Here is a 23489-nt window from a genome sequence, read left to right on the forward strand (position 1 = left end):
TTTCAATGTAGTTTACAATAGCATGTGTGTGCACTCCTCTCTCTCTCTCTCTCTCTCTCTCTCTTTAAATAATGTGATGGTGGATTTTTTGTAATATGCGCTTTGTACTTTTACATATTTTGATGCACCTTTAGTTTATGATGCTATGTGTTCAATTATCCTCATGTTCATATTCATGTGTATGAGTGTACTAGCAAAAATAAGACAGCATTACACCATCCCAAAAGATTTTTTTTGAACTTCCAAATTTAAATGTGCTTCAATTACTATGACGTGTGCCCAGCACCAACCAAATACATCTTTGGAAGCTCTCATAGTAGTAAATTGAATCTCCGACACGTGCCTTTTTGGGGCATTTTTTGAACTCCCAAGACTCAAAATCACCTGAACGTCATCAAAAGTCCCCTGACACAGACCAAAAATTTCAGGTGCGCATCTTTTTGGCTTCACAAAAGATATGTTTCACATCGATGATTTTACGCCCATTGACAATTTTATTGTCGTTATGGCTCAAGCATCTAGAATTTACTATATAGCGTACACCTTACAAAAAGCTACAGAGTTACACTCGACTCACTCTGTTGTATACAGAAATATTCCTCCTTGTTGCAAAGATCTCATTTTTTAAGGATTTAAGGAGAAAAGGGGGATGGGCTTTGTTTGAATTACTCGTCAAAATTTCACATCAGGGCCGGATGCATTCAAAGCTCCTATTCGTGGGGGCTAAAAAAAACATTTAACACGTCCACCTAGAGATATTGACAAAAAAGTAAGAATGTAGGTTGATCTCAAAAGATCAGTAGATCCTCAGGTTTTCTCCATTTTGTTACCGCAATGCAGAAGACAACTCCTTCCTCACCCACATCGATTGCTTAAGTCCTGGAAAACTCAACCTAACCTCAGAAACCCACCAGCACCAGAAAACAAATCGGCCTCTCCTGGAACCTACTCACAAGGTTGAGTAAGATGGGCCTGCTGTAACAAGCTGCACAGAAAAATAAAGGATGTCATCCGAATGTGGACACACAATTTCATTAATAAGACTTCTCTATCGATTTTCATTACAAAGCACACTCCACTCCTATTTTACCTGCTATTACTCAAAAGATATTCTAATTTAATACCTTGTTTTCAATAGTGTCATTATCTGGTATGACCAGCTTTTCACCTTTTTTCGCATCAATCACAACCTTGCCCTGAAAGCCAGACAAAGTGGAAAAACATGAAGTAAGCTTCTTTTCAGGTTTTATCAAATGCTCATTGCAGGTATGATTTTAAATAGCAAAGCTAGTAATACCATATGTTTGACTGAAACATACAATCCCATGCCATGCCTTCTTCAGCATTAGGTGCAACAAATCTTAGTAATACCCCTTCATAACACACCCTTCCGCAAAAAATACCCAAACTTAAAACTGTTTGAGAGATATGAAGAAGTGGCGATTGCTCAGACCAACTTCAAATCAAATGTCACAGCAAAGACAGGACCTTGCATGATCCACCGATTCCTGCATTAGACGTGCTTCCATTTGAAGCATTCTTCTAAACTCATCCTTGTGTTGCCACGGCCACGGGATGCAAAGGCCCTAGTGCTGCCATTGTGTTGCTTGCATGTTTTGCGTCATCTGATATTCCTGAATAAACACCCCTTCTTTGAGTATCAGCTAGTGCAGCAGTTCAGCCAGCAGCCATCAGCCCCTTAAGCCACCATAGCCTCTCCACATCCAACGCTTATGTGGGAGTTCTCAGCCATCAGCCATAACCAGATTCAGCCATGGGCAGCTTAGCCTAGTCTCTACGAACAGATCCAGCATGTCCACTGAACAACCAGATGTTTCAGCCACCCTTCATTGAGGGAAGTGGTCATTGACTCAATGGCGATTGCCACTGAGCAACCAGATGTTCATTGAACAACCAGATCTTTCAGTCACCCTTCATTGAGGGAAGAGGCCATTGACTCATTGGTGATTGCCAAGGCCAATAGAATAGTTGGCATAAACTCTCATTGTAATGGTTATAAGTGGGACTTGCTGTTTCTTATGCATGTCCATTCTCTCTCTCTCTCTCTCTCTCTCTCTCTCAATTAGAATTCACGCTTATGGGCATAACTAGTGAGCGTATTGTAAGCACCACACCCATTACATTGGTATCAGAGTGTCAAATCTTTCCTTCCCTGAGTTTGTGAGGAGCGGCAGGGGGGGTAAGGTGTGGAAGTAGGGCACTACTGGTGTCTTCTAGCTGAGAGGTAGAGCATCTCCACAGCTTTCCTCCATCCTCAAGCCGTAGCAGGAGTTCTGCCACAAATCCAGCAGGACCACCCCATGTATTGGGACGACCCACACTCCAGCACGGTCACTATGAATACAGAGATGCCGTGCAGCTCAAGTGACGCCCATAGGTGGGCCCACACTGAAGCATCAGCTAGTCTGCTAGCCATGCAAGAGCAATAATCAGATGCTCTTCTCATGAATGGATTAGCAGCATCGAGACGCCCATGCAACAGAATAGCATCAGGATAGAGAGGCAACGAGAGACGAACGGGACTGTGCAAACAAGGAACAGGACTGCAGCTAGAGAATGGCACTGGGAGGCTCAACAAGCTAAAGAAAAATGTGATCAAGCATTGATCCTGTCTTTGCTGCAGACCAGGGTAGTAGAGCCCTTCTGACTGCTTCCACCCCCAATAAGTCCTCATTCCCAGGTAATCTCAATTTCAAGAGATATGAAAACTGAAACATTAAGTACTTTCGTCTTGGCTCAACCAATTCGAGAGATATTTCTGTTGTGTAAATACAAGACAACAAAAAGTTCATCCTTGCTTCCATGCACTTGACATGACAAGCCGTCAATTATGACACAAATACATGGACTGTCTTCATGCCCATTTTTTCAAGCTAACATAAGGGGCCACAGTGTCAGTCAACCACTACATGAATCACTCCTCACAAATGGCTATACAGTTGCAAATAGCAGATGAGCTCTGGATCAGAAAACTTATTCATGGTCCCTGTTCAGATATCCAATGGCATGTTCAAAGCTTCAAGCCAAGGATCTATGACACCTCGCTAAAAATTTTAACCTCATGCACAAGGGTCATGAATCCAAGGGTCTCCTGAACAAGAAGCACCATGAGACCTCAAACCAAGGGGGTTCCAAGACCAATAGCTCTTCGTCACTAGTAGACAATAGGTATGGAGGATTTCTCAATGCAAAGAGTCAGAGGCACAATAGGGAGCGCCTCTGTTATTATTGCCATGAGACACACCCTGATAAGAAGCATGATCCACATTTGCACCCCCAAGCTAGTGCATTATCTCCCTTGCATCAGAACTCATTCTTCAGCCAGCAGGCAACTCCCCATCCCCAGCATGCCCTTCAGCCACCATAACCTCCCAATATCCACCAGTGCTTATTGGGAGTTCTCAGCCATCAGCCATAGCCAGATTCAACCATGAGAAAATAATCCTAGCCTCTACAGTCAGACCCAGCCTCTCCATTGAAAAAACAAATGTTATATTTCAGCTTTGTTGAGGGAAGTCTTCAGTTGTATTCAATGGCTCATCAGTGATTGCCAAGTCCAACAAAATAGATAGTAGTTAGCATAGGCTCTCAGTGCAATAGCTATGAGTGGGATGTGATGTATCTGATGCATGTCCATAGTATCTCTCTCTCTCTCTCTCTCTCTCTCTTCTGAATTAACATTCACTCTTCTGCACCAGGACTTAGTACGGGCATAGCTAGTGAGATAGCAATGTAAGCACCACGCCCATTACATCAGAGCATTGTCCTGGCTGCACGTCAGAATGCATGAAGGCTGAATCAGGCTAGAAATGCAGCCTAGTACTGTTCACAACTTGTGCTTGCATCTCCCTGTCCTCCAGGTGATCCGATGACAAGTGCATGTGCTAGTGGAAAACGCTCGGACCTCTGGCTCTGACCCCACTTGAAGAAAAGTTGAGAGGAGATAACACTTTTGGAAAAGAGAAGTAGGGTAAGGTTGTGAAACCCTAACCTAAAATATATTAAATCCTAATTGCACAAGTCTCCATCCTATGTGACCACAGTAACCTAGTCTTGTGTAATACACATGTAGGCTAGGATCTTCTCTCCCAACCATGTCTGTGCTTAGCGGACTTGAGTGAGAAAGCAAGAAGACTAACCAACCTAAGACAAGGAATTCACATGAGGAATTGGTAAAGCACCTCACTGAAAGAGGCTATAAACTAGAGCTGACCCTCAAGAAGTGAAAGTGACTACAGGCTAAAGCATTGGGGAGGCATGAAGACCTCATCCCCTCAGTGATTATAGAGACTACTAGAGGCTAGCTGTGCAGTATCGAGGGAGATCTACTGGAGACTGAAGAGGCTACTGAGGGCCAAGGATTACTGTTTTTTTGTCATAAGCATCTACAACCGATGACATGACTGCCTAGATGGCAGCCCTGCAGTCCACAGCAGCAGCTACAGCACCATACAAACAGCTGACATCAACAGCATGGCACTGTACAGTCAGCAGCATATAGGTGCAGCAGGTCCCAGGTATCGCACAGGTGCAGTAGAGATTACATGCGATTGCATCAGTGATGGCAACATCACTATGGATGCTAATGTCAGCAGTGCTGATGGGGCAGGTCTGCAGAAGATAGGTCAGGGCAGAAGGCTAGTCGGTCTAATCTGTGACAGGGTGCAGGCCACACACTCAGTCGTCCTGCATACCCTATTATGAAGGACTCTTCTGCACCCGTTCCAGTGTCAGCGTAGCAGTCTCAGTAGGAGCAGTGCAGTACTGAGTCCCTGCAGCAGTAGCAGCAGTACTAGTCCCTGCAGCAGCAAATGAGTCTCCCGCAGAAGCAACTCCAGATCTAGCATCAGCCAGGAATTCATCCTGCAGCAGCCACAGCAGGATCCCAGTCTTCATCCCAGACAGCCATAGCAGCACACAAAGCAGCCCCAGCAGATGCAGCAGTCCCTACACTAACCCTAGCATCTACATGTCCTATCCTATCATGCGACCAGTTAAACTGGCATCATGAATAGCCTCCGGCCTCAGTCCAGTACTACAGTGGTGCAACCATGATGTGTTGTCCATGTATAATCATAGTCTCTCTCTCTCTCTCAGAAAGCATTCCACGCTTCCGCATCCAGTATTCAGAATAGGCACAGGTAGTCAAAGACCATCATAGGCATTTTTTCCATTGCATTATTGCTGCTGAAGTTGCTGATAGTGATGATGTACATGAAGTGAGGGTGGCTCTTGGATAGGCTTAGAACATTTTCCTGCTGGCCAAACCTAGACAGACTGATTGACAGTTGGTCAACCAACCTCTCCCAGATTGAACAGACTTGGGCCAAACTGGTGGTTCAGAGACAACCCTGTCTATATATAGGCTTGCTTGGAGGCCTTTGCTGCCAGCCTACCTTTGTTGTTGGTTTGCCTTACATGTACATGAATTGTTGTGGTGGTATTTTGCAGCCCTTAGGCTGCTCCACGTACATGGCCACAGGTCTAGATGCCCCCGACAATTCCTTATGCTGAACTTGAAACAGACTCAGAGATCTCTGGAATATGCTCCACATTGTCTGCCAGCTATCTGCTACTGGCAACCAGATCTGGCCTGGCGAACACACCAGGGACAATTTACTTGCTTCTTTGGTTGGTATGATCATATCTCATCCCAATTCAACTTAGCGTCCATTATCTCCCTTTCCTGGTGAGAAATAAGCTTTTGCTGGGTCCAAAATATACCAGCTACTAAATTGCAACAAGAGAGCTCGAAAACCATCGCAAGAACACCAGCCATGATGCTCTGAACTTCCAAGATGACACCTGACTGTCCCAAGATGTTGATTGACCAAATCCTTTGACCTGCCACCATAAAAAAGAACAGAACACATGCGCCCTATCCAAGCATAGCAGAGACGACTGTGACTGGCAGCCAAGGCAATGCTGGCTTGTTGAAACATATGATTTGAATCTAGCATCCTAAGATTCCCCTATTAGCTATGCATATTAAATCGAACGAGATGGATACAGATAAAATCAACAGGCTACCTAAGATCCCAAAGGAGGAGCATGATATCTATGCACAACTATCATGGACCACGCACAAGAGCTTGCACCAAAATCACGTTGTGGGGAGCCTAGTCAAGTCATACCTTCAGATAACACCTACTACGATTTCAAGTTGGGGAGCCTAGTCAAGTATGCAAACAACCCTACCATTTCAAACAATGAGGACAAGGAAGCTGTAGTAGACGTGTCTACTATGAATGATGAGCACTCTCTTTTAACAAGTGCATGTGCTTAATGGCACAATACATACTATCTATAGTAGCTAGTAGAGAACTTGATAATTACTAGTTATACATCACTAATCTCTAGAGTCTAGATTACAGCCTTATCAGCTGTGTAGATCTAGACAATACTCTAATATGTGCAATTGTGCTTTGACGGAGCTTTGGACTCTATTGTTCTTTGTAATCTAGTATGTATGTTTTCCATTATTAACACCCAATGTTAATGCCAGATCACGGATGCCATATCCATGACTTAAATTATCTATGCTCATTGTGGACTCAAATGACAAGTCCGCAATGTTTCGTTCCTGAATCCTGATTATTTGATTCATCAGTTCATTGCTACTGTGATCTGGCCAAATATCTTTCTATACTCCAGAAGCTAAATCCTACATGATTCAACCTTACAAATATCTTTTAACAAACCAACTTGCCTTGCGAGCTGTAGCTAGGGGATACCAAGCCCAAACCACTCTATTGCCTAAAAGTTTAGGAACCCTCTGAAACTCATCATGGCATGCAAAACAGGAATTACTTGAGATCTAGCCACACATGACAAACCATCAACTTTGAGCACAGCAGATGTAGCTAGAATACCATTCCTAATAGCTTCAACAACCATCCATTGTAGTACAGAGTTTCTGTGCCAAGTCCAAAAATGAGGGGTAGGCTCACTCAAGATGAAGGCTAGAAAGAGAGGGCTAATGAAAACTAGTATTGAAACACGAGTATCTGACTTAAAAAATAGTAGAGATTGTTGGACAAGGGTCTCTACAATTCAATCCACCAGTTTTGAATTTAATTAAAAATAAACGTAACTTAATACTAAGAGGCAAGACAACAAACTGTCACATTAGGTTTCGGTGGTTCAGGAAACATGCTTAAAGAGGGAATCAAAACTTGTGATATTGCATTTCCTCAACTAAAATCCTGCAGGTTCTCCAAAACTGTCAAAATTTAAGGCATGCAATTTTACAAACAACAAAGGGAGTTTTGTAGCCCACCTTTAAAATAATGCCAGATCCAAACCAAACATCACCAGACACCTTCAAACTGTCAAGATGCAGGATACTTGGAATGGATTTGAATCGCTTGAGGAAGTCTCCAACCTACTCAATTCCAAAAATGTTTAGTTATTTTCTGTCAAATCACTTTTATTGCACATTACACATTGCACAAGATGTGCAGCATTGGCATACTAATTACCTTTTTAAATTCAGAGCTCAATTCAACTGCTGGATTCTCCAGCTTACTTCTGGCAGGATTTCGGATAACTAAACCCTCTTCCACGGTATAAAGATCAGACTGGGACATATCAAAAACGAAATACACATACAAGCCAAAGAGCATCAGTTTCAAATAAACCATGACGTGTGTTCCAACAAAAGATTAGAGTAAGTAAACAAAAGACTACAGGAAGTAAGCATATAATCACTGCGAAATCAAAACAATGCCAGTTCTGAGCAAGCCGTTTACTACACATTGTTTGATACCAGGGTGTACACTCGAACAAGAATGAAGAATTATTTACTCTCATGGCAAAGAGGAAGTGCCAGAAACACTCAGTACCTGCACGAGTAAGAGGTCTGATGTTGCCTTGACAGGGAGGAAACGCGACCGTGGCACATTAACACCAATTGCTTTGTCAAAAAACTGCAAGTAGAACAAGCAACTCTGTTCAGAATGGAGAGTGCTCATTGCATGTGGCCTACAAAATACACTTTGCTACAAACTACTTTGCAAAAAAGGTACTAATTTCCTCGGAAAAAGGACTATAACAGGAGGGCTCTTTGCATAGGAGGGGGGGAGCTTCCAGAAGAGGGAGAGAGAGAGAGAGGGCGGGGGGGCCCACGGGGGGATTTGTTCTCACGTATATGTGTAACCTATTACAGACCCTGGGAACAGTCAATTGTCAATTTGCATGATTGTGGTTAATAGAAAAATTACGTAATGCTAAAGATACAACTTGAAATTTCCTTTAAATGCATTCAATTTTGAGATTTGTAAATAAAAGCTAAGCTTTTGTTCCTTGAAATTAAAGGCACCCTAGGATACAAACCTTGAGACCCGCGGAGTGGGTTTCTAACCCGTCGTAGACGGGTTATGCTACTTGTTGCAATTAAGAAGAGTATATATACAAGTGTGAAGTGGCAGTATATCCTCCTAAGTGCACACTAATACTACACACCATGGAAAGAAGAAGTGGAGTAATGGGAGTGACAGATCCAACATGGGTGAAACTTATATGCATGTGTAGTGATAATATAGTAGAATATAGTGGCTGGGTGCATGAGCAAGGATACACAGCACATACGAGTCTCACGTGCGCACAAAGTAGAGAGAGAGAGAGAGAGAGAGACCCTAATAGCTGCTCCTGCTGCTGTTTCCAACTGCAAAACCTTCACACCATCTACTTCCTGCACAGAGATTGATGTTAGCTGAGGACCCAAGCAATGAAGTCATCGCACATCATAAATTGAGAAGGCCCAAGAATTCCATGTTTGACAGAACCTTTGGATTGGGAATAATCTCCATTTGAAGAGCATCAGATTCAACAAGCCGTTTAATGGCTTTCAGGTTTACCCAGCTGCACATACATGCCATCAAATGCCATCAGAATGCAATGAAACCTAATCAGTGTGGTTCCACCTTTCCTACCTGCATGAAAACCTTTTTGAAAGGCATAAACAAGAGGCTGTGGTGCACATTCAGATAAACATTTGCATTACCATAAACAAGACAGTAAGACCTCTACCTGTATGGGTACGACACATGGGACATTGGAACTACACACAAATGAATGATAAATCATTCATAAATCACGAAGACATAAGAAGGACCTTGAACCCCTATGAGCATTCCTAGTGGGAACTAGCTCATGAGCAGTGCATGGCTATGGGACAGTATATGGGACCTGATCACCAGTGCTTCATGTCATGACAAGTGACAGCTCTACAGCTGCTCTAACCTTGTGGGAACTAGCTCATGGACAGTGCACGGCTATGGGATAGTATATCGGACCCCATCACCAGTGCTTCATGTGATGACAAGTGACAGCTCTACAGCTGCTCTAACCTGGTATCAGAGCCCACAAATTCTGGGCTACTGTCCCATTTACATAAATGAATGATAAATGAGACATAAGAAGGGCCTTGAACCCTCTATGAGAATCCTTCCCTTGAACTTTTGGGAGCTTAGTACACACATGGCTTCCTGTTATGACAAGTGACAGCTCTAGAGCTGCTTCACGAAGAGTGGCTCAATCAGTACCTAGCGCTTCGAGGGGGAAGACAAATTCTACCAGCTTAATCCATAATTAACTATTCCAGCTTCTAGGAAAGACAGCAATTCCACGCACTTGATCCATAATATAATGCATTTGAGTCTTCCAAGTTATTCCATTCCAACATTGAAAACAAAACCAGCAGTGCAGCACTGAACTTTATTTCCCACCCTTTTTTTCTTTAAGTATTATTTTACTGTATTACAGTGCCTCATAATCTTAAAGAAACAAATATGCATATACTCTGTTGTTCAATCAAACAAAATGCTATAGCACACTATTGTATAAACCAGCAAAAGAGCAAAGCGTCAGAAAAACTAATTACAGATTATTGGTATTGAAGATCTTGAACTTTTCGATCGACTTGAATTCGCCAACCTGAAAGTAGAAATGTCTTCTCAGGAACACATGTGTGGGGTGACAAAATTAAGCAGCAAAAAGGGATAAAAAAGCATTTGTCCCATCCATTTCAACGTGCTAGCTCACTGACATATCCACCATTTCTGATCCCTCCATCCCAAAAAGCAAGGTAACCTAAAATCAATTCTTCATAATTCCTCAATAGGAAATCGAACTCACATGTTCATCAGGGACCTGGGCGATCTCCAGAAGCTGCAATAAAAATTACAAATGATGGCCCTTCAGGTGATTCAAATGACTGTTCAGTTTGAAAACAGCTCTCGTGCAAAATCAAGGTGTTGGTTCAAAGAAAAAGAAAGTGAAGAAATTACTCAAAGCTCAAGGACTTTAAGCCAGTGTTATACCTGGACTCTGCCCTCATAGGAAATAAGAGTCCCTCCTTTTACATCAGCCAAGGTTTTTGGAGTGACCTAAAGAAAAACGTACCACATATGGAAGTCTGATATTTAATACAAATGAAGAAAAAAACGACTGCAGTCTGGCTTACCTCCATGCAATATTCATTTTGGTTTTTAACGAGGTGACTCAAAATTTCTGAGCTGTGATTAAGGTTGAAACTTATCTTTGAGCGCAATGAGCAGCAGTATCTTGAACTTGAAATATAATCTAAGTACATCATATTATCTGTTCGGCTATATCAAAAAATTGTAGATGGATACTTAGGTCTACAGTTGCTCCTAAATTGTCCGAATTGGCCACAAAAACATATTCTTTACCCTGCATACAAAATACACAGGTTCTCCATGCTTCAATCAACCTTGGAAGGTATCCTCCCTCTCTTAAATAGAGCAAATTTTATCAGGAAAGGCATACCTCTGCCAGCAATTCATCCAGTATTCCACTGTTCTTTAAAGAAGCAAAAACATCTCCATGGCCTGGGGGATACCTTCAGAAACAAATGCATTCACATTGTACTAATTAGTAATTGTAATCTGCGATGCTAAAAGGAGCCTCAGGTTGTGTGTTCCTTAGAGTGTACACTTCACGGCATATGCCGGTAGTCAATTACAGAAGGAGCAAGTAAGGCAAGTCCACTGGCATCACCAATATTCCCACGGGAAAGCAATACAATAAAGCAAAAGATTGAGAATCGAACTGATCATTAGCAGCACACATCAAAAAAGTCAAACGATGCAAAATTGATATTGTGGTTTAGGGGCAGTAAAATAATCAGCAACAAAATTTCTCGAGGCTGACCTCTATGTGTGTGTGTGTGTGTGTGTGTGTGTGTGTGTGTGTGTCTCCGCGCGCAAGCGCACGCAGGGGGTGGGGGTGGGGGCGGGCAGGGGGGTTGGACACGCACACACACACCCACACACTTTCTTTTTTGGTGAAATCCATGTCACACACGCACGCACGCACATGTATGAAGGGGTGTGTGTGTGTGTGTGTAATGTATATACATACATCCATTTGTATGTGTGTATGTATTTGTTGGCTAGAAATTGCACTCAAGAGTATGTTTTGTTTCACTCTAAGATGCATTCAAGTAGCTCACGCTTTGGGAAGTATAACTAGCCTAATGGAAGCGATTGTTCATTGTAGGATGGGTTTGCCATGCTCACAAACCCTTATGAAGAATGCTCCTTCATATGGAAGACAGAACAATGAGTGAATGCAAATTCATACATGAGTGCACAGCGCATGCATTACCAGTGGGGTAGACTGAATTCAAAGAGTAAAATACTGCTCATTCATTTGCAGATGCAGTACAAGCAGCACTGCAGCACTCGACACAGCCATTCCTTTGTCTTCTCTCCACACACCCATCTATCCTATCTCCACGTACCATCTATCTCCACCCATTCCTTTGTCTTCTCTCCACACATTCATCTATCCTATCTTGACCTTTGCTCATGAAACCACATTGCAATCCATACAAATGCTACTGACTTAGCAACACTCATCCACAACCACTGTGCAACAACTACTCCTGGACTCCTATATTTCTCACCCACATGACCATGCCTCCTTTCAATCGATGACAGCTTCCTAAGTCATTAAGTACCCTCCCCCATCAAGCTTAGTGTATTCTCCACACCAGAAGTATCACCTAAATTCATACCACTGGTGATGCTGAGAAGGGTGACACCGTCGAGAATTTTGCCAAGAAGTTATTGCAATGACTATATGTGGGATCACTCCATGACTTTCTGCCGCGTTGCTCTATGCCAACTCGGTGTGCCTCTGTTACTGACTCCATCAATCTCAGGACCTCACTATTGGTGGGTCCATATGACTTGGGACTTCTGGCTGCGGCTATGCTTAATGTCACACACATATATTTTGAATCTCAGAACTTTGCTAAACTGATACTCTGAAAACTGAACTTTGCTAAACTGATACTCTGAAAACAACATAACTAGCGCAGTTTCAATCTCATGACAGTCACAAGGTTGAAAACCATAAACTCCATCATGCATAGCAAGCACTCGCTACCATGTTTGTATATAGGGAGAGAGAGGGGGAAGAGGGAGAGAGAGAGAGATGCACATAAGCGTTCATACGTATACATAAATATGCACCAAGACCTAGCTTTATCACGACCACTTCTTGAGAGTATCAAACGAGGGATTCATCATTAGACCCCAGTATCTCGAGGACAGAGGAGTCTCCCTTGCACTGAGGATTGCCATTGGTCAAATGTGGGTTTCGTCCCATCAGCTGAGGATCGAGGTAGGGAGAGCAGCAGGTATACCCAGAGAGCAGCAGGTCTGCATGCTATGTACGCTGGGGGCGTTTGAGACAGAGGAGCATTTTCTTTGTGTTTGCCCAGCCTACTACGAGATCCATGGACACTACCAATGTTTCTACCTGGAGGGGAGTGGCTTCGGCCCTTTGTCACGACTGATCCATTTCCGTGACCAGGTCTGTATCGAGCTTTATCTGATGGAGATGCGTCGGCACAGGGGGGGACTTCTGCGACAGATCAGAGAGTAGGAGGGGATGGCCAGACCACCACAGGACATAGAGGATGACCGGGCATAGCGACACATCACATACTTCTATAAATGAGTCAGCCCTCGAACACAGTGGAGTGGAGGAGCTAGCCAACATGAGAGCAGTCTGGATGAGCAGCTGGCACGGTAACACCGAGAGAGGGGCGCAGAGACCACATGCAAGATAGAGAGTCCCCAGAGTACACTCTATTGAGGTCCGACCTATCACAACTTTCCTCAGGGGGGGCCGACAGAGACGAGGCGTCACTCTGGACATATACCTTGATGAATCCAGGAACATTCCCAAACACATCCTCTAAAAACACAACATAGTGCAGTTTCAATCTCATGATAGTCATAAGATTGAAAACCATAAACTCCATCATGCATAGCAGGGACTAGCTACTATGACATCCCCACTGACATCATCAGCGCCCAACAGTGAGTGTAGACCATAGTGTAAAAATATGCTCTCACACATACAAATCCACACACCCACTCTAGACATAGCCCCGAGAGTCCAGAGAGCGAGGAGACCGCGTCCCCCACCGTAGCGCGAGACGGCTCGACAGACACAGATACAAGACATCTTCGCAGCCCACCAGAGAGCCATCACTGTACCAGGCTTCAGTTTCTGATTCTGTTTCCGAGTCCCGGCGCCGAGATTGACTTGTTTTTCAGTTTGTTCATGATTCAGTTTTTCAGTTTTTGCAGTTGCAGTTGACTGTTTCTATGATTATGACGTTGTTAGCATAGATTAGTACTCAGCAAGGGTCCTAGCATGCCCTTTGCTTCAGCCCTCTGAGGCTTGTATGAGTTTACGATTTTCTGCGTACTTTGTCCCAAAGGCCAACGAGCGAGGCATCCCGTGAACGTTAATCTCTCTCTCTCTCTCTCTCTCTCTCTCTCTCTCTCTCTCTCCCCGAGGCCAGCCAATAGAGATTGTGCAGTCCTACACATACTTGGGTGCAGTAATCACTGGGCCAGCTTTCACGATGATCCATGCAGCCCGAGCACGCCTCACACGAGGATATGGTGCTCTAGCCCATTTAGAGCGACAGTGTTTCCAGGCGCACTTCCAGGACCCACCGACGAAGTGCTGGCTTTTCGACACCCTAGTGAGACCAACTGCCATGTATGCAGCACCGTTCTGGGGGTGTGATATTTCAGCAGCAGAGTGGAAGAGATTTGATCGGCTACAGCCAATAGAGATTGTGCAGTCCTACACATACTTGGGTGCAGTTTTCACTGGGCCAGCTTTCACGATGATCCATGCAGCCCGAGCACGCCTCACACGAGGATATGGTGCTCTAGCCCATTAGAGCGACAGTGTTTCCAGGCACACTTCCAGGACCCACTGACGAAGTGCTGGCTTTTTGACACCCTAGTGAGACCAACTGCCATGTATGCAGCACCGTTCTGGGGGTGTGATATTTCAGCAGCAGAGTGGAAGAGATTTGATCGGCTACAGATAATCATGGGATCCAGGATGATTCGTAGTAAGCCCTCAATCCCCCATCAGATAACACAGGCAGAGTTTGCTATGACCCCTCTTCAGATCGATGCCACCTTTCAAACAGTGACCTTCCTCCATAGAGTCTGGGATCTATCTCGTGAGAGGCTACCGAGACTGGCATTGGAATCCTCTATCCGACTGGCAGAGAGTGGGTTTGATACAGCATGGTATGCACGCATCTCTGCTTGGTTCACCAATCATGGCATTCACATGGACAGGCTCCCTCCTTTTCAGTATAGCATGGATGCACCCCCCGGATTCCGCGAAATGAGATTAACCGCATCATACGGTTAGACCTCCTCCAACTTCACACGCTTTGGACTTGGGGGGGGACCAGGATTTCCCCACCAAGACCCAGCTCTACTATGACCATTTCTTGAGAGTATCAAAGGATGGCCTCATCATCAAACCCCAGTATCTTGAGGACAGAGGAGTCTCACATGCACTGAGGATCGCCATTGGACAGATGCGAGTCTCCTCCCATCAGCTGAGGATTGAGGCACGGAAAGCTGCAGGCATACCCAAAGAGCAGCGCACTTGTATGCTATGCACGATGGGTCAGGTGGAGACCCAGGAGCACTTTCTTTGTACATGTCCCACCTACTACGAGATCCAAGGGTGCTACCATTGCCTTTTTCAGGAGGGACACGGGTTTGGCCCACTCTTACGACTCATCCACTCTCTCTCTCTCTCTCTCTCTCTCTCTCTCAATACACATACACACATACACACCTCTTGACGCTAATACATCTTTCTTTCTTCTCTCTCTCTCTCTCTCTCTCTCTCAATACACACATACACACCTCTTTTTTTGGTAAGAAAACTATTTCATTAAGAATTCATAGCTGTCCCAAAGTGGAACAGCTAATACGTATAAACTAGAAACACTGATAGAAGAGTTCCAGCTAGGCCAAGGAAGATCACCAAGAGAATGCGCATCTTGGAGAGATCAATGCAAGAAGGAACTCTCTCTCTCTCTCTCTCTCTCTCTCTCTCAATACACATACACACATACACACCTCTTGACGTTAATACATCTTTCTTTCTTCTCTCTCTCTCTCTCTCTCTCTCTCTCTCTCTCTCAATACACACATACACACCTCTTTTTTTGGTAAGAAAACTATTTCATTAAGAATTCATAGCTGTCCCAAAGTGGAACAGCTAATACGTATAAACTAGAAACACTGATAGAAGAGTTCCAGCTAGGCCAAGGAAGATCACCAAGAGAATGCACATCTTGAAGAGATCAATACAAGAAGGAACGAAAGAAATGGAAAAAATCAACGAAGCAATGCTGTACAGTCAAAAGTTAGAGGAAAGACAAAATGACCAAAAAGCCCAAAAGCCACAGCAAGGAAAGAATTGATCAAAATCTGGTTGAGAGGCATATCAACCAAACAACCAGAACTGTCTGCCAAAAGTAATCCCAGGAAAACGAGCATGAAGATCTGTCCTCAGCTTGGAAAGAAAGTCTCAAGCAGTAGGACAGGTCCAGAAGAGATGTAAAACGCTGTCCCTTGGATGTGAACAAGTGGGATAGACCGAAGAAGCAATACACCTGGCAGCCAATAAAGATCCCACCCATAGGGCCTCTAACAAACAGCACCACAAGAACACTCGCCGTTTGAGAGGAAGCTTACTGCTCCAAATGCATCTAAGACAAGCCTTCCACCAAGGGGCTTTTGAAGATGCCTAAAGAGATTCCCATGCTGCCAGCTGGATCTAGGGCTGTGGAAGCAAAAAATGATAAGCTTTCTTAGCAAGGAGATTTGCAAAGGAAAAAGGGGTGTCCGGAGAGGCCCGATCAAACTGCCAATCCAACAAAGAGTGGGAGGAAATGGTTGCAACATAGTGATGAGAGTACGCCAAATAGATCTGTGATGCAAGCCCAAACAGTACTATCTCCTAACCCAAGGAGAAGAAAGAGTGCAGCCCCGATCATCTACCTCATCCTGCACTGTGGAAACACCCAAACAATGCAGGAAATATGCCTTTCGGGGCTGAAGTCGGGCCAAAGGGGGATCAAACACTCAGCTCCAATGAATGCTCTGCAAACAGAGGGAATTGCTTGGAAGCACATACACACACGCGCGCACACACACACTTTTTTTTTTTTGGCAAAATCCATGTATTTTTATATTACAGGAGGCGGTCCCCAAAGTGGAGACCAGCAAATACAAGATCAGAAAATTTCATTGTAAGACAAGGAAACTGTGTAGTCCATCTGACGAAAACACACACACACATAAGCGTATGCATATAGACAAAGATAAAAGAGAAGGAGGGGGGGAGTACGAAAGCTATTGCCTATATCAAAACTGAGCACCCTTCGTCTTCTCCAGTTCAATATGTCCCCCTATCTCCACACTAAATCAATGCCATCATATCACACTCCCAAGTTCATCAAGTTCTTCCAAAAAGAGGGCAGTCAAAACGTGTGCAAACGTTTAGAGAAAGCTTCAAGGACGTAAGTTGAACAACAAAACAATCTGCAATACTACAAGTTCAGGGCAACTGCTACACAAGCCCAGCACGCAGGAAGCACACAGGAAATAATAGCTGACAAAAATAGAAAAGGATATGCATCTGCATGCTAAATAGTCCCCCATCAAAACTAAAGGAAACTCATCAGAGGGGAGGCCTTTAATACAGGCTGAAGAGACTCAGAATGACCCTCTAGCCTTGCGCATCATCAATGGCTGATAAGCCACTGGATGGCCTACTGATCGCCACATGGCCTTGCCATGCACGTTGCCATGCCTTTCCACTAAGAAGAACCAGTGCACTGGGGACCAACAAGGCACAAAGTTTTGCATATAATTGGAATGTTACTTATACAGCAAAGGTACCTTACCAGCCACTTTTATCTGTTTTACCCTTGCTGGGCCATGGCATCAAGTCTTCAGCAACCATACGAGGATATTGGCTCTGCATTTAGCAACAGTCGCTCAACCCTATTTAGCATATTTCTGTAGCCTTGAAAAAATGTCACCGGAAAATAGGAGGCAATATTACAAAAGAAGCGAATTACAGTGTACCTGATTAAATATTTTCACTTGCAACTCAGAACCTTCGTATTTTTTAATGATCTGCACAGAAAAGCCAAAAGTGATAATCTGCCTTTACTCCAAGGTTGAAAAGAAATACCTAGCCAGCTCCTGGTAAGCCACAGGTGACTAAGCACGGCAAAAAATGAGAGGTCACTACCTCCAGGGTGTCATCGTGTGTATTGAAAGAATTCATAAGCACCAAGGGCACGCTAGAATGAAATCTGCTGTTTAAACTCTGCATTTGGTACAAAACGACGAGCAGCTTAGATCCAATTTAACGCAAGCTTACCAACTGATTTACTGTTACGTATGTCAATTCCAATGACAAAAGCAATCCCCGTCTTACAAAGATCGTCCCATAGCCAGAAAACTTTCAAAACTGATACTAAAAAATTCGAGACAAACCCACCTCGATCTGCTTTACAATCAAATCTAGAAAAGTTTCTCCGTTTCTTACTTCAATGACTGATCTGCAAGAAGAAGAAAGTCAAGCATTGCCTTGCAAAAGCATTTTTTCCTAACCAGAATTTCAACATGGATCCTTGTGCCCAACGCAACCTTACTTGGGCCCAGTGCAACCCATTGTCGTTCCAAGTCCTCCATTAAGTTTCAGAACAGCCAACTTGTCAAGAAGAGCCTTTGTTTCTCCTGAATGTGGAGAAAAGAAGTTTGGTGATCAGGCCGTCATTCTCCATTACTAGAAATAAGGGGATTAAACGATTTGCATTGCTTTAGTGTGCTTTCACCCCACTCGCGAAAAGGAGATTATTCTACTGTATAGACTGACCGTCGGAGAGGGGAGCTAAATCATCGTAAGGAACAACGACTTCATTAGTGGGAGGCTGGATCTTCTCCCACTGGATCTGCTCTGCATTTCCACTATTTACCATAACCGAAGCATCAGAATTCCGCCAAAAGAGGTTGCCTGCTTAAAATGAAGCAATCCAAATGACGTAAAAGGCATTGGCGGACTCACGTGAGATATCGACTGACAAGTTTAACGAATCCGGTCTTCTCATTGTCACTGTACACAAGTAAGACAATCAGAAGGCAGATCGAGTTAAAATTCGAGGAAGAGGAGAAAAGAAAAGCATCACAAGTGCGTCTGGATCTGATAGATCTCTCGAGGGAGCAATAAAATATGGCACGATGGACTGAGGCTCTGAGAAGGGAGCTACAGCCCGAGAAAAGTGGACGGGTAATTTTGAGAAACGTGGATGGGTAAGCAGGCTAAATGAAGAAGGAAGAAGAATGAAGCGAAGGAAGGGGAGGAAAGTACCTGATTTGGTCGAGGGTGGCGAGCTCGAGGCGGATAAGGGAGATGGTGTCGACGGAAGGGGCGATGGCGGGGGTAGCCATTGGAGGAGAAGGCAAAATAGGGTTGAGAACTTGAGGGGGAAGAGCAAAAGCTTTGAGAGCTCGGTGGCTATGGCGGAAATCTATACAGCAAAAGTATCCTTCACAAAAACGAAGACGATGAACTTTTTAACTCTTCACCTTCTTTCTACAAAAGTTCCCAAAAAGTTCGCATTCTTTTCTTTGTTCATTAATCAGTGCCTCGGCTTTCCACGTGTCCCCCTCTCCCCGTAACACGTGTCAGTGGTTAGAGGTGAGCAATCCACCCCATATTCCGAGGAATATTCTCTTCCCCCCTTCCCCTCCCCCTTTTCATATCCTTAGCACCCAGAAACGTGAGGTGGAGTGGTCTCAGATTACCACTGGGACTCCAAAAATGCTTTCTTATAATAATAATATATGGCTTGCATCAGTTAGTTCCATTCATCCTTGCACCCGCCCCCCGATAGTAATAAAAATGCAATCATAGAATTTGGCTCCATTCATCCTTGCACCCGCCCCGATTGTAATAAAAATGCAATCATAGAATTTGGCCCCCATCAATCAATTCACTCAGCCTTGCACCCACCCCCCGATATTGGGAACCACATATGCGATTTTTCATACCTTGACTCTCACTTGTCCTGTTACTTCACATGACTCACTTGTCTACTTACCCCATCCCTCTTAACTTTTTCATACCTTGGATGCCATATAACTAGTTACTTCCACGACTCACTTGGCTCCATCCACATCCTCGATTTTGTTTGCAAATTGAATTTCATGGAGACATACAATGTAGCAATGATGTATTGTTTGGCACAATCATCCATGATGACGCTTGGTATCACATGGTACTCTATAAGCATGTCACTCCATGCCCAAATTGTCAAAGTGGCGTATGTGTGCACATGTCAAGGAAATAAAAAAGCATCCATCTCATGTTTCTAACATGTTAGCATTATTGTTCTTTAGTAAAATTCTATCCATTATTTTCAAGACTCAATGAAAAGAACAAGAAATTCCACATTTGCAAGCTTTTACAAGGAAAGTTCTACAATGTCAAAACGTATTAGTTAGGTTAGTTATCTCATGTGTGGCTTCTTCTTCACAAATAGATCTATCTCTCACTTGCCATGGACCATAATCTTCCATCTCTTGTTGTTGCTCCAATAATGGCTCTCAAAGCATTTATGCTCTAGTACTTTTTATGTTTCCATATGCATAGATGTGTGTGTCCAAAGTCTACAATGAAATTTGCAAAAATCAAATTTTCCCTTTGCTTATTTAAAAGGATCTTCAATTTTTCTCCATGCATCTTGGACATTACCAAGATAACCTTACAGTTTTGTAATTGTATGTGCTAGAGTTCTTATCCCTCATTTATGGATAGGCTTGATCCACAAAATATGCAAAATCTACATGAGCATAAAGCTCATCTTCCTTTCCCCATGCAGACATAGGCATTCTCAAAGTCTTAACAAGAATATATCTTATGTTTACAATGATAAGCCTCCTCTATCAAGGGTTCAAATTGGATACGACATGGATTGGTCATGTGTGAAACATGTGTTTTGTCTTACCCTGGGAGCATTAGAAAAACACAAATTCCCTATGCCTTAGAGAAAACATTATTTCCCATGGATTGTGGTAACTCACATACCTTGATGACATGTAATGTCAAGTGGGAAATTAATGATGTGATCATGTTATGTAGTTGCTTGTATATGATCATGAAATGCAACTGCTCAAGTCAAAAGAACCGTTAAAATAGAGCCGATCGAGAGGTGTATAAGGCTATTGCTTCCACAAACTTGAATCATTACTAGTAGTGTAACATTACCATAGCAGTATATAATAGAGGGGTTTGATTTCCACACTCATGCATCGTCTTCCTCCCATCTTCTTAGTTCTCGCTATCACCAGGGTCTTCAACTATTGTTGATTAGCTCGTTAGCACCCAAGTTTATGTGATGATGCCTCCCTTATTGCAGGTCAACGCCAAAGCTCCTCCTAGTTGTCCATGCTTCTCTAAATAGCCTTTGGTTGATCATCATACAAACATGGCATTCTAGCTCATTGTATTGGCATGCGTCTAATTTTCCATGTGTAATAGATGTCATGCTATAGATTCCAAATGTAAAACAAGGAAGGCCAGCTTACTAAAGCCAAGAGATGGAGCATCGTATGGCTGCTAAACCAACTCGCAATAGTTAGAAGGCTCCAAAGAAGGTGGTAGATCAACGTATCTTTGAGAAAGATGGCCGATTAGGAGATGACTATTGTGGGGGTTAAAGGTCACTGTGCCTTTACCCCGGTTATGTACAATACTCAAACACATACATAAATGAATGAAAAAGAAGATTAGGGTGTTCTACACCCACCAAAAACTTGTGTGGCTCTTTGTTTCTCTCTCTCCCTCTTCCGTTCTTGCTTCCGTTGAGAGCACTCTCAACTGGTATCAGAGCCCGGGTGATCTAGCTGAGCGTGTGTGAATGCCTAGAAGCTCAGTAGCTCTATGGGAGGAAGGAGAAGCTCTGTGGGAAGCTTTTACTTGCATCCGAGTGCGCAAAGACCTTGAAGGAACCTTTGGAAAGTCACTTTGGTTTTGCGAAGTGGTTTTGAGAGCCTATTAAGTGTTTTCAAAGAAAAAGTCATTTTTTAAGCTTTTCCTATTCTGTTTGACGACAAAGACTCTGTATTGACTTGTAGAGGCAACTATTGCCTGCTTTTGGTGTCCACTTCACTTCGAAAGCTTGGAAACAACTTCATTCTTGAATTTGGGATCATTTCATTGGATTTCTGACTCATTGTGTCAGTTTCTACGTTTTTCTGTCCAAGTGTTGGAACTCAAGTTTAGAGCAACCATTTGCAGATCTGTTAGTTCCGATGGACTCAGGAGGTCCTAAAACTTCTATGTTGCTCATCATTCACACTTTGGTGGAGTTTACAAATAGTTCTATTTCCAAAAACGTTTTTCAGTCCGTGTGTTGGACCCAGTGATTGAGACCACGGTTTCCAAAACCGTTTATCTCATTGTGTTCTAAACGCCTAAAAGCCCCTACTTGTCAGTTCTTGCACCATTCGGTGGAGTATTTTCAGAGTTATAGATCTCCATGTATTGGATTTCATCTCTTTGTTATGCATTTTTCATTCTAAGGTTTTGAAACCTTAGATTTATGCCACATGGCAATGGATAAGTGTTGACTCCCATTTCTCACTCATCAGTTGGGATTTTGGAGTTCCAGTAGAAGAGAGATATTTGTATATTGTCTTGCTGAGTCCGATTATGCAATGGCGCCCATATTTTGAGGCATCTCAGGTTCTATTTTCAGTAGCGGTCATTGCCGTGGGACCATGATTTCTTGAGCATACCTTATGCAGATCACTCTGATTGCAGTTTGAGCCGTGTGCACTCATTCGTGGTGTGCATTGGGTTGTAGTGGATGATTTATAGGCCATTTGGATACATTGCGATCCTTATTGGATGCGCGGATATGCCCAGATTGCCTTGTGGGATGCTATTTTTTATGGACGCTTTGCACATGGATGCTATTTTATGCTGAGGGATAGTTTTGACACATTGCAGGTGATACACTGATAGTGTTATGCTCTCTTCGATGAGATATTAATAATGCATATGCCCATGGATGGTGTTTATGCTTGAGGCATTTGGCACTTATTGGCATTTTGGATTGCCATTGTACTTGGCATTTTCTTTTGGGCCAGATTTGCTCATATGGATGCATAGCACATGCACATGAGTCAGCTGTATCTTTTGATGCTTTGAGCTTTGAGGAGGCTTTGAGTTTTGGTGATATTTCACTCTATTGTGGCATACACATTTGGATGCACCTGGTATTTGGTGTGATTCTCTCTTGCAGGCACGAGCATTAGGGAATTTTGCTTCATTTGCATCATGGCATCCTCTTCCACGGAACATTGAGTGTTACCACTATGGCAAGAAGGGCCATATGAAAAAGGATTGCTACAAGCTGAAAACAGAGCAAAAGGATAAGAAAAAGAATGCAAATTGGGGTGCAAATCAGAAGGAAGAGAGTCCAAGGGAGGACAAAGGAAAAGTGAAGATCGAGGAGATCAATGCAGTCACACATGATAGTGACAATGACCTCTTACTCTCATTTGTGTATATTTGGGTGTGAGGCATATGCAAATGTGCCAAAAGAGCTTCGAAAGAAGCTAGATCCTAAGTCTAGGAAATGCATCTTTCTAGGTTATGGTGAAAGTGGAGAGATGGGCTATCGTCTCTGGGATCCAGAAGCAAAGAAGATCATACGCAGCCATGATGTAGTCTTCGATGAGAAGAAGATGCATAAGGCACCCATGACGGATGTGGAAATGAGGAGAATCACTTTCTAGGATGTGAATCCACCTGCATATGTTGATAGACAACAAGCTGTCCATGCACCAAATGTGCAAGAAATGGTACCACCAAGTACTCCCACAGGTATACAATCAAGGGTAGATGACGGATCATCTATTGGTGGAAATGATGAGTCAAATGTGGCTGATATGCAGGTGGGACAGCAAGCTGAAATGCCCTTGAGAAGATCATCTAGAGTGTCTAGGCCACCTGATAGGTTTGTTCCAGGGGTAGACTATGTGATGCTTACTGATTGCGGAGAGCCT

General features: G+C 43.5%; 1 protein-coding gene across 1 annotated transcript; it reads right to left on the minus strand.

The window, feature by feature from the left end:
* Nucleotides 1–222: 222 nt before the first annotated feature.
* Nucleotides 223–19001, minus strand: LOC147895471 (UTP--glucose-1-phosphate uridylyltransferase-like). The gene is made up of 21 exons (XM_087383380.1): nucleotides 18784–19001; nucleotides 18481–18528; nucleotides 18292–18383; nucleotides 18068–18152; nucleotides 17914–17974; nucleotides 17662–17739; nucleotides 17493–17543; nucleotides 17309–17382; nucleotides 10813–10885; nucleotides 10659–10716; nucleotides 10487–10533; nucleotides 10344–10409; nucleotides 10159–10191; nucleotides 9905–9957; nucleotides 8808–8883; nucleotides 8657–8713; nucleotides 7866–7949; nucleotides 7503–7601; nucleotides 7301–7405; nucleotides 1125–1196; nucleotides 223–985 (listed from the first exon to the last, which is right to left on the minus strand). The coding sequence occupies exons 1-21, from the start codon at nucleotides 18861–18863 to the stop codon at nucleotides 950–952; spliced, it is 1428 nt and encodes a 475-aa protein (XP_087239506.1). The 5' UTR covers nucleotides 18864–19001; the 3' UTR covers nucleotides 223–949.
* Nucleotides 19002–23489: the final 4488 nt, after the last annotated feature.

The sequence above is a fragment of the Dipteris shenzhenensis genome, chromosome 13 (assembly GCF_047967505.1).
Source record: "Dipteris shenzhenensis isolate YYH24624 ecotype China chromosome 13, Dip_SZ_1.0, whole genome shotgun sequence".
Taxonomy (NCBI): domain Eukaryota; kingdom Viridiplantae; phylum Streptophyta; class Polypodiopsida; order Gleicheniales; family Dipteridaceae; genus Dipteris; species Dipteris shenzhenensis.